Here is a 13,997-nt window from a genome sequence, read left to right as displayed (position 1 = left end):
AAGGTCCATGAATAAGGAGTATTTATGATATTTGTGGGACAAATCAAAAGTATTATAGACAGCACAATAGACTACATTTCCGAAAGTTAATAGGAAGATAAATAAAAAATTAGCACGATTATTATTGTCATTTAGTTGACATACATTTTTTTCCTTAGGTTAGCTAAATAAATGTTTATCTGGCAGTAATTTAAATGGAATTTGTAACTGGGTTTTGCTATCTCATCTTAGAACAGCATGATGTAGGGGCAGAGACCCTGATTTCAGAGATGTGTCACTTCCTTGGCTGCTTGCTGAAGTTTTGATAAACATCAGTTTTATCTGCTTAAAGGGAACCTGTCAGCAGAAATTTCCCCTAAAACCTCACAGATTCCCCCTCTGCAGCTCCTGGGCTGCATTCTAGAAAGGTCCCTGTTAGTATTGTGCCCCCTTTCTGACCAAAAAAAAGAGTTTATAAAGAGGTACCTTTTTGGCTTCGGATTCTATAAATCAGACACGGGGGCGGGCAGCCTGATGGCCGTTATTCTTCCCCCTGGTCCTGTATGCCGCCCCCATCGCTGATTTCCATACTTTTGGACGCCGCCCACTGCTCCAGCCATCCCCGCGCATGCCCAGTGCCAGTCTCACGGGACTGAGCACTGTGACTGCTGGTGACGTGTGCGCAGGCAAGTGATTATGGGCGGGACTGTGACGGTTATCAGCAAGTACCCGCCCATAATCTCGTGAGCGCGCAAACCTCTCCAGTGTCACACTGTGCTCAGTGTAGATGCTAGACTGTATGGGCTGCTTTCAGGTATGACATCCCTTTGTCACGTGATAGTATTTTGAACACACCCCTATCACGTGACAAAGGGACGTCATCCCTGGAAGCAGCCCATACAGTCTAGCATCTACACTGAGCACAGTGTGACGCTGGAGAGGTTTGCGCGCTCACGAGATTATGGGCGGGTACTTGCTGATAACAGTCACAGTCCCGCCCATAATCACTTGCCTGCGCACACGTCACCAGCAGTCACAGTGCTCAGTCCCGTGAGACTGGCACTGGGCATGCGCGGGGATGGCTGGAGCAGTGGGCGGCGTCCAAAAGTATGGAAATCAGCGATGGGGGGCGGCATACAGGACCAGGGGGCAGAATAACGGCCATCAGGCTGCCCGCCCCCGTGTCTGATTTATAGAATCCGAAGCCAAAAAGGTACCTCTTTATAAACTCTTTTTTTTGGTCAGAAAGGGGGCACAATACTAACAGGGACCTTTCTAGAATGCAGCCCAGGAGCTGCAGAGGGGGAATCTGTTAGGTTTTAGGGGAAATTTCTGCTGACAGGTTCCCTTTAAGATCTACCAGTTCTCAAAATGCTGCTGTGTATAAACCCACCCACACCACTGATTGACAACTGTGTACAATGAGCATAGACAGAAAGCTGCCAATCATGGGTGAGGGCAGGGCTATACAGAGCTAATGGAGATTGACGATACATGGTAGAAGTTTACTAGTTCTCTAGTGATAATCCCCCAGTCATAATACAGTGATTTTAGCAAAACAACAGCAAACAGCCCAGTAAATAACACTTCAGATTCCCTCTTTGTCACGGGTGTGTCACAGGTGACACAGTCCTGTAGTGTTCAGCAATAGACGTTTACAGCATTTGGCTGCGTAAAATGCTCCCTGACTTTTTATTTTTCCTGCTGTCAGTATTCATTGTACTAGGTATCTCCTCTGTTGGGTTTTCATCCTTTTCCCGTTAGGACCTAAGGGAACTCTTCTTCCCTTCATTTGCAATTAATCTGTATTTCCCCTTGGGTTTAAATACTCTCATGTTCCCTGGACTTGTGCTGGTGATATTCAGCTCCTTCACAAACTCTTTACTGAACTTTTTACTGAGTCGTCTAGAGATAAGTTGTTTGTTGTTTTCCCTTGCTTGTTATCCGTGTGTATCCTTTATTGCTCAGTGGGGTTGACGAAGAGCTCATCCCAACCGTTCTCTATTTAGGGCTCAGATCAGGGTCAGCCTAGAGTCAGGTATCCGGCTCGGTGCATAGGTGTGGAATCTATCTAGGGTGGTGAGGGAACTCAGGTCCCAGCGGTAGGCTTAGTCAGGGGGTCACCATCTCCCCCTTCCCTAGGCACAGGGTTTCTCTTCCCTTTCGCCGTTCACTTGGTACTTCACCATACTTAGCGTGACACTATTTTGATAGTATTCTAATTTTTAAGTAAGTAGTAAACCCTTAGTAACCAAATTCCATTAAATTCACAAAACCTCAGCATAGGTATCATAAATGTTACTTGCTCTTCACCAAGAGATAGACCCCTTTCAGTTCTGGTCTCTTCTACACCCATAATCTAAACTGTAATAAAAGGTTTGTGGGCAGAGACAAGTGAACCTGAACAGTAAAGTTCGGTGTTGTACCAAGTACAGACTTTATACAAAAAAAAAATCAGTGTTAGAATTCGGGTGCTTTGTGTATCCTAACCACTTGTTCTAGCATTGCTGTGCTTGGGTACACTCAGTGCTCGGCCCAGTGCGAGACGCTTGCAGTGTTTGAATAGTTTGCATTGGGAGGTAAAAACATCGCTATAGGATGTATTGTGTACAAGGAAAAAACTCCGTCATCCCTCCCCTGGTAATAAATACTCTGTTTATGGCCGGTTGCATGTGGGTGGAGACCTGAACTGCCCAATCAGTGACTTCCAATGAGGTTCTGGACAAGTCCAGTTCCCAAACTGAACTTTATCTAAAGTCCGACTGAAAAAGACAAACCCAAACTTCAACGGGTCCGCTCATTTCTATTTGTGGGTAGCCCCACAAAAAAAACAATCCCTTTTGATATCAGACAGATAAAATCCTTCTATTTTTTATTGCAAAAATTATCTTTTGTAAAAGGATCGTTTTTTATAGCATAAAGGGCTCAATTTATGCACGGGCCACTCTTGATGGATGAAGTGGTGCATGCCTCTTCATGAATCTGGAGCGTGTGACGAGTGGCATGTGCCTCCTTGTGCCATACTAGAAATATTACTCCCATCAGGGACTGGAGTGAGATTTCTGGCATAGGGAACACCACAGCTCGTCATGAATTTATAGAGCTGTGGTGTCATGTTCTGTCCCACCCAAACTCTGCCAATTTTGGAGTGAAAATGGCAAAATCTGCCAAAATTTGAGAAACATGAATTGATTTAAATTTTTGTGACTTTTCAAAGCTTGTGTAACTTTTTTTGGCATAAAAGCTTTGATAAACTGGGACCAGAGTGTCTTAACAACTTCCACATATTTAGGATGCAGAATGCGATTCACGTCTTCCCTGTCACAGCTGGGTATAGAAGCTATACCAGCTGTATATTACAATACAAATGGAAAGGGAAAAGAATGCCCTATCACTAGGGAAAGGGGGAAGTTGTCACCCCTGACAATAACCTGCAGCTCACCCTCACTGCCCTCACCAACCCTATACAGGTTCTGCACCTATCGCCGAGCAGGAATACCTCACCCTAGGTAAACCCGGATCTGGGCCCTAAGTAAGGATGGTAGGTATGAGCTCTTCGTCAACACCACTAATGCTAAGGGAGACAAAAGGAAACAATACAGGGGAGACACAAATGATACCACTTAACCCCTGGTAGATAACAAAAGTCAAACTCTTATCTTAGGAGTAGCTATCAAAGAAGTTTGTGGTAGAACAAAAGGAGACGACCGCTGCAAACCACAGCCAGGAATAACTATAAACCTCACCCAAAGCACCCCAGGGTGAGGTTTATAAAGGAAGTCAGAGGCTGGCAACTGAGAGGAAAAACTGAAAGTTTCCCAGGGTCATAGAGTCCGCTGCTGCAGAAATAGAGAACTGTTAGTTAACAACACGTTCTGCAAATCTCTGGGATTTTCCAACACTTCTGCCATTGTATTGGCAGCCGGTCGTGACAACTCCATGACATCCCCTCACTATTTTTGTGCAAAATGCCTACAGCTCTGCCTCAACTCCAGAGGTTCTGAGGCAAAATCATCACATCTAAGCAGAGAAAGACAGGCATGAAGAATATACATTTACAAGCATTTATTAACAAAAGAAGTTTTGAAATACAACTATATACAATGTGATATACTGAAGAGTTCCTGTCTCCAATTTGGGGCTGCACTTTTTAGTAAATAAATCACTGGGTAAACTGAGATTAGTGAATTACCTAAATATAATCCAGTATCAAAACCTTTCACAAATGTTCATAAAGGCTCTCGAAATACCCAACTTACTAGCAAAGTAGAGCTCGAATTTCCATTTTGTGGGCTCTCAGTGTGTACAGCGGGATCCCACAAATCTCTGCAGCTGCTCTAAGCACGAGACATTGCTCCCTCAACTAATCCAGCGCGGTCACATACTTTTTTTAAGGTTTTAGTGAACTGCTTAAGAAGGATGCCGCAGAGCTGGGGTCGTAGAGCTCACTCTTTGACTGTGAGAGTGATCACTGAGGGTTGTGGGATCTCACAACCTGGAAGTTCCTTTTGGGGGACATTAGGGACACTTCCAAAAGTTTTGGTACTGGATTATATTTAGAAAATTCACTAATCTGCGGCTCTCCATTGCTTTAGTAAATAATAAAGGCAGCCACAGATTTGTGATAAGCACTATTTAAAGGGAAAGTCATCAAACACATTGCACTGCAAATTGGGGAATATTACCCCTGTAACAGTGTCAGCAGCAGATCCCCCCATAACAGTGCGTCATGTCCACATTTTTGCTTCAATCGTTTTCCCTATTTTCCTCCTTCAAAACCTAGGCGTGTCTTATAGTCCGAAAAATACGATAAGTTTAAATAGAGAGAACATTTTCTCTCCCTCAGCAATTCTTACTTGAGCAATTATAGCCGATTTTTTTTATAAAACTCTTTGAATTATGGTACACCATAATGGCCTCTCCCATGTGAGTCACCTGACAACAGGACCTGATTAATGATAAAAAAACACCTAATTGGTGAGACAATTCCAATCTTTTCTACTGTATATCAACTGTACTATCAATGCTGTATGTAGATTTGAACCGTTAACCGCTGTCAACAATCTATATGATTTATGTGTTTTGCGTTTTTCTATTATGTTTGTTATGTATATAGGACCGCTGTCCGGATAACACGTGGAAACACAATCTATATATGTGTTTATTTTTTTGTTTTTTGTTTGTTTGTTTAGTTTGTTATATTTGTCACATCCCTGAGAGGCTATCTCTTGTGTGGCGTGGTCTACACCTTATATCTTGATAGCAGTCGGGGATGCTTATCATTACATTGGCCTAAGTATTAGGTCTTTTACATACTTTTAATAAAAGTTATGTTTTAGCCTCTTATTTGCTTTTTGATAAAAAAAAAATTGGCAAATTCTGAAAGCAAGAATGGCTGCTCCGCTGTTGGTGTTCTGATGGTCGGCAAGACATGATTTACCAGTTAAACATTTCAATTATTCACAATTCACAACATGAAAAAGATTCCTTCCCTGTGCGACTTCTTCAAATATTTAACAAGATCCAATTTCTGAGAATTACATTTTCCACATTTATAACATAAAAATGGTTTATTTTGTGTGATTTGTTTGATGGTAAACAAGATATGATTTCCTAGTAAAACATTTACCACATTCTGGGCATGAAAATGACTTTTCCCCTGTGTGACTTGTCTGATGTGTAACAAGGTGTGATTTCTGAATAAAACATTTCCCACATTCTGAACAAGAAAATGGCTTCTCCCCGGTGTGATTTTTCTGATGTCTAACAAGGTGTGATTTCTGAATAAAACATTTCCCACATTCTGAACAAGAAAATGGCTTCTCCCCGGTGTGATTTTTCTGATGTCTAACAAGGTCTGATTTCTGAATAAAAGATTTCCCACACTCTGAACATGAAAATGGCTTCTCCCCTGTGTGAGATCTTTGATGCCAATCAAGTAATGATTTCTTAATAAAACATTTCCCACACTCTGAACATAAAAATGGTTTCTCCCCTGTGTGAATTTTCTGATGCGTAACAAGGTTTAGTTTCTGAATAAAACATTTACCACACTCTGAACATGAAAATGGCTTCTCCCCTGTGTGACATCTTTGATGCACAATAAGATTTGATTTCCAAATAAAACATTTCTCACACTCTGAACATGAAAATGGCTTCTCCCTTGTGTAGTGAATTTTCTGATGTCTAACAAGGTCTGGTTTCCCAATAAAACATTTCCCACATTCTGAACATGAAAATGGCTTCTCCCTTGTAGGAGCTGTTTCATGTTCCACATCCCTTCTGTAACTTTTATTTTGCTTACAATTCTGGGATAAATGGGAATTTTGGATTTGTTTGAAAAGATCAGATGATAAAGCTTTCCAAGGAAGGACTGGAGGTATATCTGGGACAGCAGCATGCTCTTCATATGTATCATGTGTGATACTTTCATCATCTGTTTTAAATTCTGAAGATATTAGAGGTCCATCTGAATTCCTGATACAGTCATCGGCTAAAAATAAACACAATGTTTTTATTTTTTAATGATATAATTTTGAAAGTAGATTTTTTATTTTTAAACCAGAACATCAGAAATTAAATTAGGAAACAAATTATTCTGATCTGTTGTCCAATTTCGAGATCTAAAGCCTGCTTTACATGTTACGATTCTGCATACGATATCGTATGCGATTGTAACCGCCCCCATCGTATGTGCGGCACGTTCAATTTTGTTGAATGTGCCGCACAAACGATTAACCCCGGTCACACGTACTTAACCGTCCATACGACCTCGATGTGGGCTTCCTGGAGTGGGAGGGACGTTCGGCGTCACAGCGACGTCACGCCGCAGCCGGCCAATAGAAGCGGAGGGGCGGATATGAGCGGGACGTAAACATCCTGCCCACCTCCTTCCTTCCGCATTGCTGTCCGGGAGTCGCAGGACGCAGGTAAGATCTGTTCATCGTTCCCGTGGTGTCACACACTGCGATGTGTGCTACCCCGGGTACGATTAACAACCTGACGTTCAATTCATAAGGAATGAACGACGTGCGTGCGATGAACGTTTTACCGTTCATTCGCAATTGCATGTAGCTGTTACACACTACAATGTACCTTACGATGCCAGACGTGCGTCACTTACGACGTGACCCCGCCGACACATCGTAAGATATATTGTAGTGTGTAAAGCGGGCTTAAGAGTTACATATTCGTTAACTCAGATCTCCCATTCCTAATATCAGTTCTCTGGAATGTGCTATAGTAAATATTCTGATTGATTGTCGCAATGTGACTGTAGGATAATGAGGGACAGGGGGCTGCTATACTTTCCCTCATGCTAGGAGACCTTAGGCTATCCCTAACATCTGGATTACTCCTGAACGTGGAAGGAAGGGGCAGGAGTATGATAGAAATACAGATTAAGACCGATGGGAAAACCAAAATTCAGACACACTGCAAACTCACAGAAATAAACATTGAGAGACTAAGGAGAAAAGCAAGAGCAGGAAGGCAGAAACAAAAAGACAACAAGGGTTAACACCACAACAGCAATAATGCACAACAACCACTAGTTTGTATCACAACACCTCACCAGACCTGTATAGGTAAACTATAGCTGGCATTAATGGAATAGTCCAGCCAGCATATACAGGAGGGGAGTGAATGATCACATGCTGTAGGGGAGCCAGTATCAAAGACATCAACAAGGAGCCCAGCAGAGTATAACTCTTGCTAGTCTTAATAAGTATGTGGTTCGACACCTGCGTCTCCCTGCGCTGCTGTTACGAACCGGCGCCGCCATAGCCGCAAGCAGACTGCTGCGGTTCCTGTTGCGCCCAGGCGCCGGCTGCCGTTCTTGGCCGTGCCTCGGGTCATCCAGTTGGCTGTTCCTTCCACCACGTCTAAGTGTGGAGAGGCGGCTAGTGCACATGCGTGCGCCGATTTACCCCAGCCAGAGTTTAAGCCCGGTGTTTTGCCTAGTGAGCATGCTCAGCCTGATTGTGTTATGTCTGAGACTAAGTCCTCAGTTCAGGCTACTGAGCATGCTCCCACAATTAACCCCAACAGCCTCTTTGCACAGGTACTTGGACTTCGTGCTGTGTCTAAGTTCTGGGATGTGCCTACTGAGCATGCTCAAACTGATAGCTTTCTGAGCCTGTTGCTCAGGCTACTGGGCATGCTCAGCCACTTAGTGCACCAGAGGCTAGGTCCGGTAAGGACCTCACTGAGCATGTCCGTGAGGTGGCAGGCCCTGATAGGGCAGAGGGTGTCAGGTGTCCTGATGACGTGGCAACTCCGGACTGGCTCGCAGAGGCCCGCCCCTATGATCTGGCACCTCAGTATTGGTTGTCAGACGATGACTGGTGAAGTGTTTGGGGCGTGGCTGCCATGAGGTCATCAATGACGTGGCGGTTCCGGATAGGTCGCATGTGACGTCACTGATGACATGGCACTCTGCTATTGGACCTTGGTGGTTCCACCCTGGGTTTGGGGCGGACCCAGGTTATAAAAGGGGCTGGAGACAACATGGAGGTGCGCAGTCTTCACTTTTGCTCAGTCAGAGCACACCTCCATGTTAGAGCCTCATTGCGGCATAAGCCTATGTTGGGAAGCGGTGCCTGTCACGCCAAGATTCGTGGCTCGGCACATCAGGGTCAGGCGCCGTGCTTCCCTCCTGCCGTTCCAGTCTTGCTATAGCAGCCCAGTGGCGTTAACTGGGCTGCGGCTGCTGTGCTTCCTGTCCGATTGTGCCCCCTACGCACACGGACAACGCACCTGCTGCGCTACCTGTCCGATTGTGCCTCCTACGCACACGGACAACGCACCTGCTGCGCCACCTGTCCGATTGTGCCCCCTACACACCCGGACAATGCACCTGCTGCGCCACCTGTCCGGTTGTGCCACCTACGCGCACGGACAGCGTACCCCACGACCCCTGTGGAGTTAACAGGGTGTTCCTTATCCTCCTTGGCTTCCCGGTCAACGCTACTGGTGTACCCATCTGGCCTGACGTATCCTACACACACGTGGCCAGGCGAGAGGTGGCCAGAAACGCTAATCGGAGGACCGCTCGGCCGACAGGGCGCTTTCGTGGCGGTCTTCCGGTCAATGCTACCTGGTTACCACCCGGCCTGACGTGTTTCCTGCACACGTGGTTGGTGTAGCGCTAGGTGCACAAAAACGCTAATAGGGTTGTCGTCCGGTCTGACGTGTCCCAACACACGTGACCGGTTCCCAGAGTTCCTGGGTTATCTCAGAGCCATCCAGCTCTATAGTCTCCGCCTAACCCTCAGGTGCCAGCAGCTCCTTTGTCATCTGGAGCACGGTGGGCCCCGACTGGCGATTGGGATATATACCCCCTGGTCCTAATCTGCCGGTTCCCCCGTAACAGCTGCACACAGACATCAGAGAAGTTAGCAAGAGAGTTCCAGAATCTGTAATCTCCACAGATCCTGATGCCACTATGACAGTTGGCGATGCCTGCAAGCATCTCGTTGTGACATTGATCCACAACATAGACAATTTCAAAATGTTTTGTTTTTTTTTGAAGACAAAAATAAAATAGAGACAGATGCCAAATATTTCTGGGCTTGTCTGGGACTATAACATTGATGGCCTATCCTTAGGTTTTGTAACCAAAGCGGGTAGCAGAGTCTTGCTGTCTGTGCAGATAAACATTAGGGCTCCAATTCATCAAGACCGGCGATGTACAATGAAAATTAATGTCAGGGACTGGGCTGAGATTTCTGGCATAGGGAACATCGCAGTTTGTTATGAATTAGAGAAGCGGTGGCATGACACCCTTCTTCTGGCCAAGCTCTGCCCATGTTGGCAAAGCTGGTTAAAATTGGCGTGAAACCTCCAAAAGTTGCAAATTTATTTTTGTACATTTATTTATTATTGACTGTAGAATGGCTATGACTTATCAATGTTTGGAATCAGCGGTACAAAAGGATGTTGATGAAATAGAGAATCATGACTGTAAGGCACTAGAGTGTTAATAAGTGCTGAGAAAACCGTGCAATGTAAAAGCAACAGCGGTCATCGTAATCAAAGCAAACAAGAGACTATAACAATATAGCTCTGCAGTGCAGCCAGGCAAACCATCTGCCTTTATAAAATCCTTATCCGGTCTTCTTTCCAAGCTTATTGAGCAATTCACTGGGGGCAAAAAGGGGGTTTTCAGGTTCCATCTGGTACCAACCATCAATGGTGTATTTACTAGTGTCAAGACCAACATAATCCAAAAGCTCAAAAGGACCCATTGGGTAACGGGCTTCCAATTTCATTGCAACATCCATGTCTTCCTTAGATGCATGACCTCTTTCATGAAGATGCACGAATTCCATTAGTTATGGTACCAGAAGACGGTTAACAATGAACCCTGGGGTGTCGTTACATGACACAGGCATCTTTCCTAGTGTTTAACTGAAGTCCATGAGAGAGTCAGAAGGCGTTTGGCTAGTCATTGGTGTCTTAATGACCTCCACCAGCTTCATCATTGGTACTGGATTAAAGAAATGCAGTCCTCCAAACTGATCCTGCCTAGTTGTGGAGTTAGCTATGTCAATAAGAATGTGTTGCTGGCAAATATGGTGTGTTCTGGTGCAAATTTGTCCAGTGTCTTCATTAGTGCATTTTTCACTTCCAAGTTTTCTATTATGGCTTCCAACACCAGATCATTGCTGTGCACCACGGCCGCTGGGTCTGTGCTTGTGCTGACGTTTGAGAACGTTTTGCTGATGAACTATGAATCAGCCTCAGACTTGTCCGCAAACATTTTCTTAGTGACCCTTTTCAAGCTGTTTCCAATACTTTTGGCAGTCTTTTTCAAGATGTCATCAGTCTGGTCCACTAAAACAACACTGTGTCTGGTTGCTGCAGCTACCTGCGCTATCCTGGCACCCATCAGACCTCCTCCGATCACAGTCATGTGTTTGATAGTCAGCTTCTTCACGGTGGCGCTGGAGGTCATACATTTCACTATGAGCTACCAGCAAGAGGAGGCCATGTCTGCTTGTACTGTTGGGAGCTGAAGGACATGCGAGTGATGTCAGCACAGCGCGCCATGATGATTTAGTCGCACAATCTTTTTTCACAACTCTGTGTTGCACAAAATATTGATTGAAAAGTGATTTCTGTCAGAATTCTGGCATTATTGCCTTGAAGAATCAGGGTCTAGGTGTCAAATCTCCTTCTGTAGGGGTCTCCATTCCTTCCAGGGTAGTTTGCCAGTTGTTCACATTCTCTAAAGCAATAATTTCATTAGATATTTTTTGGTAGTTTAAAAATGTGGTATTTCAGTGTGCGGCTGTAACTCTTTTTTTCTATTATCTAGACACACACATACACACACACACACACACACACACACACACACACACACACACACAGCAACCTGTCTCCTCTTCAGCTTTATACTCCTGCAATTAAGACTCCTTTGGTCACATGACGTGATGTCAAAAAGGTTCTTGAACAGTCCTATAATCGACATATAAACACTGGGGCCTCTAGGAAAATGGGGGCCCTGGGAAATTGTCCTGTTTGCTCTCCCTTTCCCCTATTGCCAGTCCACCATGCCAGCCTGTCTTCTGTTCAGTTTTTTTAGACTCCTGCAATTAAGAGACCTTTGCTTACATCATGTCACATGACTTCATCAAAGGTCCTTAAACAATCAACTTCCGAATGCAACTGATAAGGTCCTTAAGAAAGTGGGTTCCTGAGAAATTGCACAGTTTGACTCCTCCCAATGCTGGCCCTGACTGTAATCAGGGCTTATTTTCAGGGAAACAGGGTATTCATGAACTCTCTGCAGGTCTTTGAGTTGCCTTTATAACGACATAGAGAAGACACTAGAAACAAACAGCAGAAGAAGCAGAAGCAAAGAAAATACAGCTGAAAAAACCCACAGCAGAAAGCATAAAAATGTAAACACAAAATTAGTGCAGAAAGTACATGAGTAGATATCTCTTACTGGATAGAGCTGGAGGAAACACATCCTGAGGAACATCGGGGTCTTCTTGTTTACAGTCCTGTGGGAGAAGAGGACGGGGACATCTCTCTGGTGTTGTCCTCTTACTGGATAGAGCTGGAGGAGACACATACAGAGGCTGAATTCATTCCTTACATACAGATAATTATAGGCCGTGTGTATTTAGTCCTGTCTATTACCTGGTGATGTGAGGGGCTGGGGAGCCTCCATCATGACGTCCTTGTACAGGTCTTTGTGGCCTTCTAAATACTCCCACTCCTCCATGGAGAAATAGACGGTGAAGTCCTGACACCTTATAGGAACCTGACACATACAATGATACCGTCACCCCCGATCCCTTCATAGCGTTACTGTATAATGTCCCAGCATTCCCAGCAGTGTCACCTCTCCAGTCAGCAGCTCAATCATCTTGTGGGTGAGTTCTAGGATCTTCTGATCATTGATGTCCTCATGTATCGGGGGGTGAGATGGAGGCCCCGTGATTTGGCTCAGGGGTCTTCCCCATCCCTCAGACACAGGGGCCTGACAGCGCTCACTAGAGGTCTTCTTCACTACTATGTAATCCTGGTTATGGAGAGACACAGTAATAAATCTCACTACAGACATTTCCAGAGTCCTCACCTCTCCAGTTCTGTCCATCTGTTATTCCCATAGATAAGAATGATGTAATGTGACGTCATCAGAATCTCTCACCTCTCCAGTAAGCCGGAAGAGGATCTCTAGGGTGAGGTGTAATATCCTCTCCGCCATCTTGTCCCTGTCCATATCCATCCTTCACGGGGCAATCAGGAGAATTCTCTTATATAGAAGATCTCCACTGAGAGGATCCGATATTGTAGGGACCTGAATGGGGAGAAGATGACGATGTGACATAAATAGTAATACAATTACTGGAGACTTTATATCCGATCACTGGCTGCAGAAATAACGCTAACATGTATGGCATGAAGAAGAAAACAATTCCTGGTTTTGGGGCTGCGGGAACCAAAATGATTTTTAATCAAATAATATTAAGAAGCGGCTTTTACTTGATATGTATGGCACGGGACTATCTGTTTGTTTATTTTTGGGTTGTTTTTTTCAATGTTTGCAGGTTTTTAGCTTTCCAGACTTTTTTGGCTGATTTTTAAACTGCACATTTTTTTAAATATTTTTGCAAAATTACTGCATAATAATGACACTGAAGAAGACGTGAGTGTGTGGGTTGACGAGAAAACCAACCAGTGCCAGGAAGCTGCTGCCAAGGCAGATAACATAATAGGATGCAGTGAACGAGGCACAGATGCTCCGGACAAGAACAGTTTTGCCTCTATACAAGTCACTAGTGCGGCCACACTTACAGTATTTTGCACAATTTCGGGCTCTGGTGAATGAGGAGGACATAACTGAACTAGAGCGGGTGCAGAGAAGAGCGGCCATTAAAGGAATGGAAGGATTGCACTAGGAGGACAGGTTAGCAAGCTTGGGATTATTCATTTTGGAAACACAAAGGATACGGGGCGATTTTATTACAATGTACAAGTATATCAGGGGCATTACTGAGATATTTCTAATGAGCTTTTTACAACTGAGGCCTGCAATGATGACAAGGAGGTTCAATCATAATCACAGATGGGGATTCTTTACTGTAAGAGCAGTGAGAATATGGAACTCTCCGACACATGAGCTGATAATTCTTGATAGACTACAAAAATGCAAGGTGGGCTTGGATGCCTTCCGTAAAAAGTATATTATTGCAGGTTATCAGTACTAGATTTTGTGATGGGATATTGATCAAGGGAACTAGTCTAATATTTTTAGAGTCATAAAGGAATTTTACCCCTTGTAAAGGTATTCACACCCCCGGAACATTTCCACTTATTTTCTCATTGCTCCCACAAACGTAAATGTATTTTATTGGGATTTTATGTGATATACCAGAATTAAGTAACAAGTATTTGTGAAGTGTAAAGGAAATGATAGATTTTTTTCTAAATATTTAAAAATATAAATCATAATTAGTAAATTGAGTCATCTGTATCATTTATTCTCAGTATAACTACAG

The 13,997-nt window shown here is 44.2% G+C and overlaps 1 protein-coding gene and 1 pseudogene across 1 annotated transcript in view; both read right to left on the bottom strand.

The window, feature by feature from the left end:
* Positions 1 to 12,740, bottom strand: part of LOC142259108 (uncharacterized) — a 41,649-nt gene extending 28,909 nt beyond the window's left edge. Inside the window, 5 exon segments of the mRNA XM_075331620.1 lie at positions 5,562 to 6,472; positions 11,936 to 12,049; positions 12,133 to 12,256; positions 12,338 to 12,517; positions 12,647 to 12,740. Of these exon segments, the coding sequence (XP_075187735.1) occupies positions 5,562 to 6,472; positions 11,936 to 12,049; positions 12,133 to 12,256; positions 12,338 to 12,517; positions 12,647 to 12,724 (1,407 nt within the window). The 5' untranslated portion in view covers positions 12,725 to 12,740.
* LOC142259100 (hydroxyacyl-coenzyme A dehydrogenase, mitochondrial pseudogene) lies at positions 10,029 to 10,972 on the bottom strand (annotated as a pseudogene).
* Positions 12,741 to 13,997: the final 1,257 nt, after the last annotated feature.

This window comes from Anomaloglossus baeobatrachus (assembly GCF_048569485.1).
Source record: "Anomaloglossus baeobatrachus isolate aAnoBae1 chromosome 5 unlocalized genomic scaffold, aAnoBae1.hap1 SUPER_5_unloc_27, whole genome shotgun sequence".
In the NCBI taxonomy this organism is placed as follows: Eukaryota; Metazoa; Chordata; class Amphibia; order Anura; family Aromobatidae; genus Anomaloglossus; species Anomaloglossus baeobatrachus.
The sequence above is the reverse complement of the archived record's forward strand: the minus strand, read 5'-3'. Positions and strand labels throughout refer to the sequence as shown.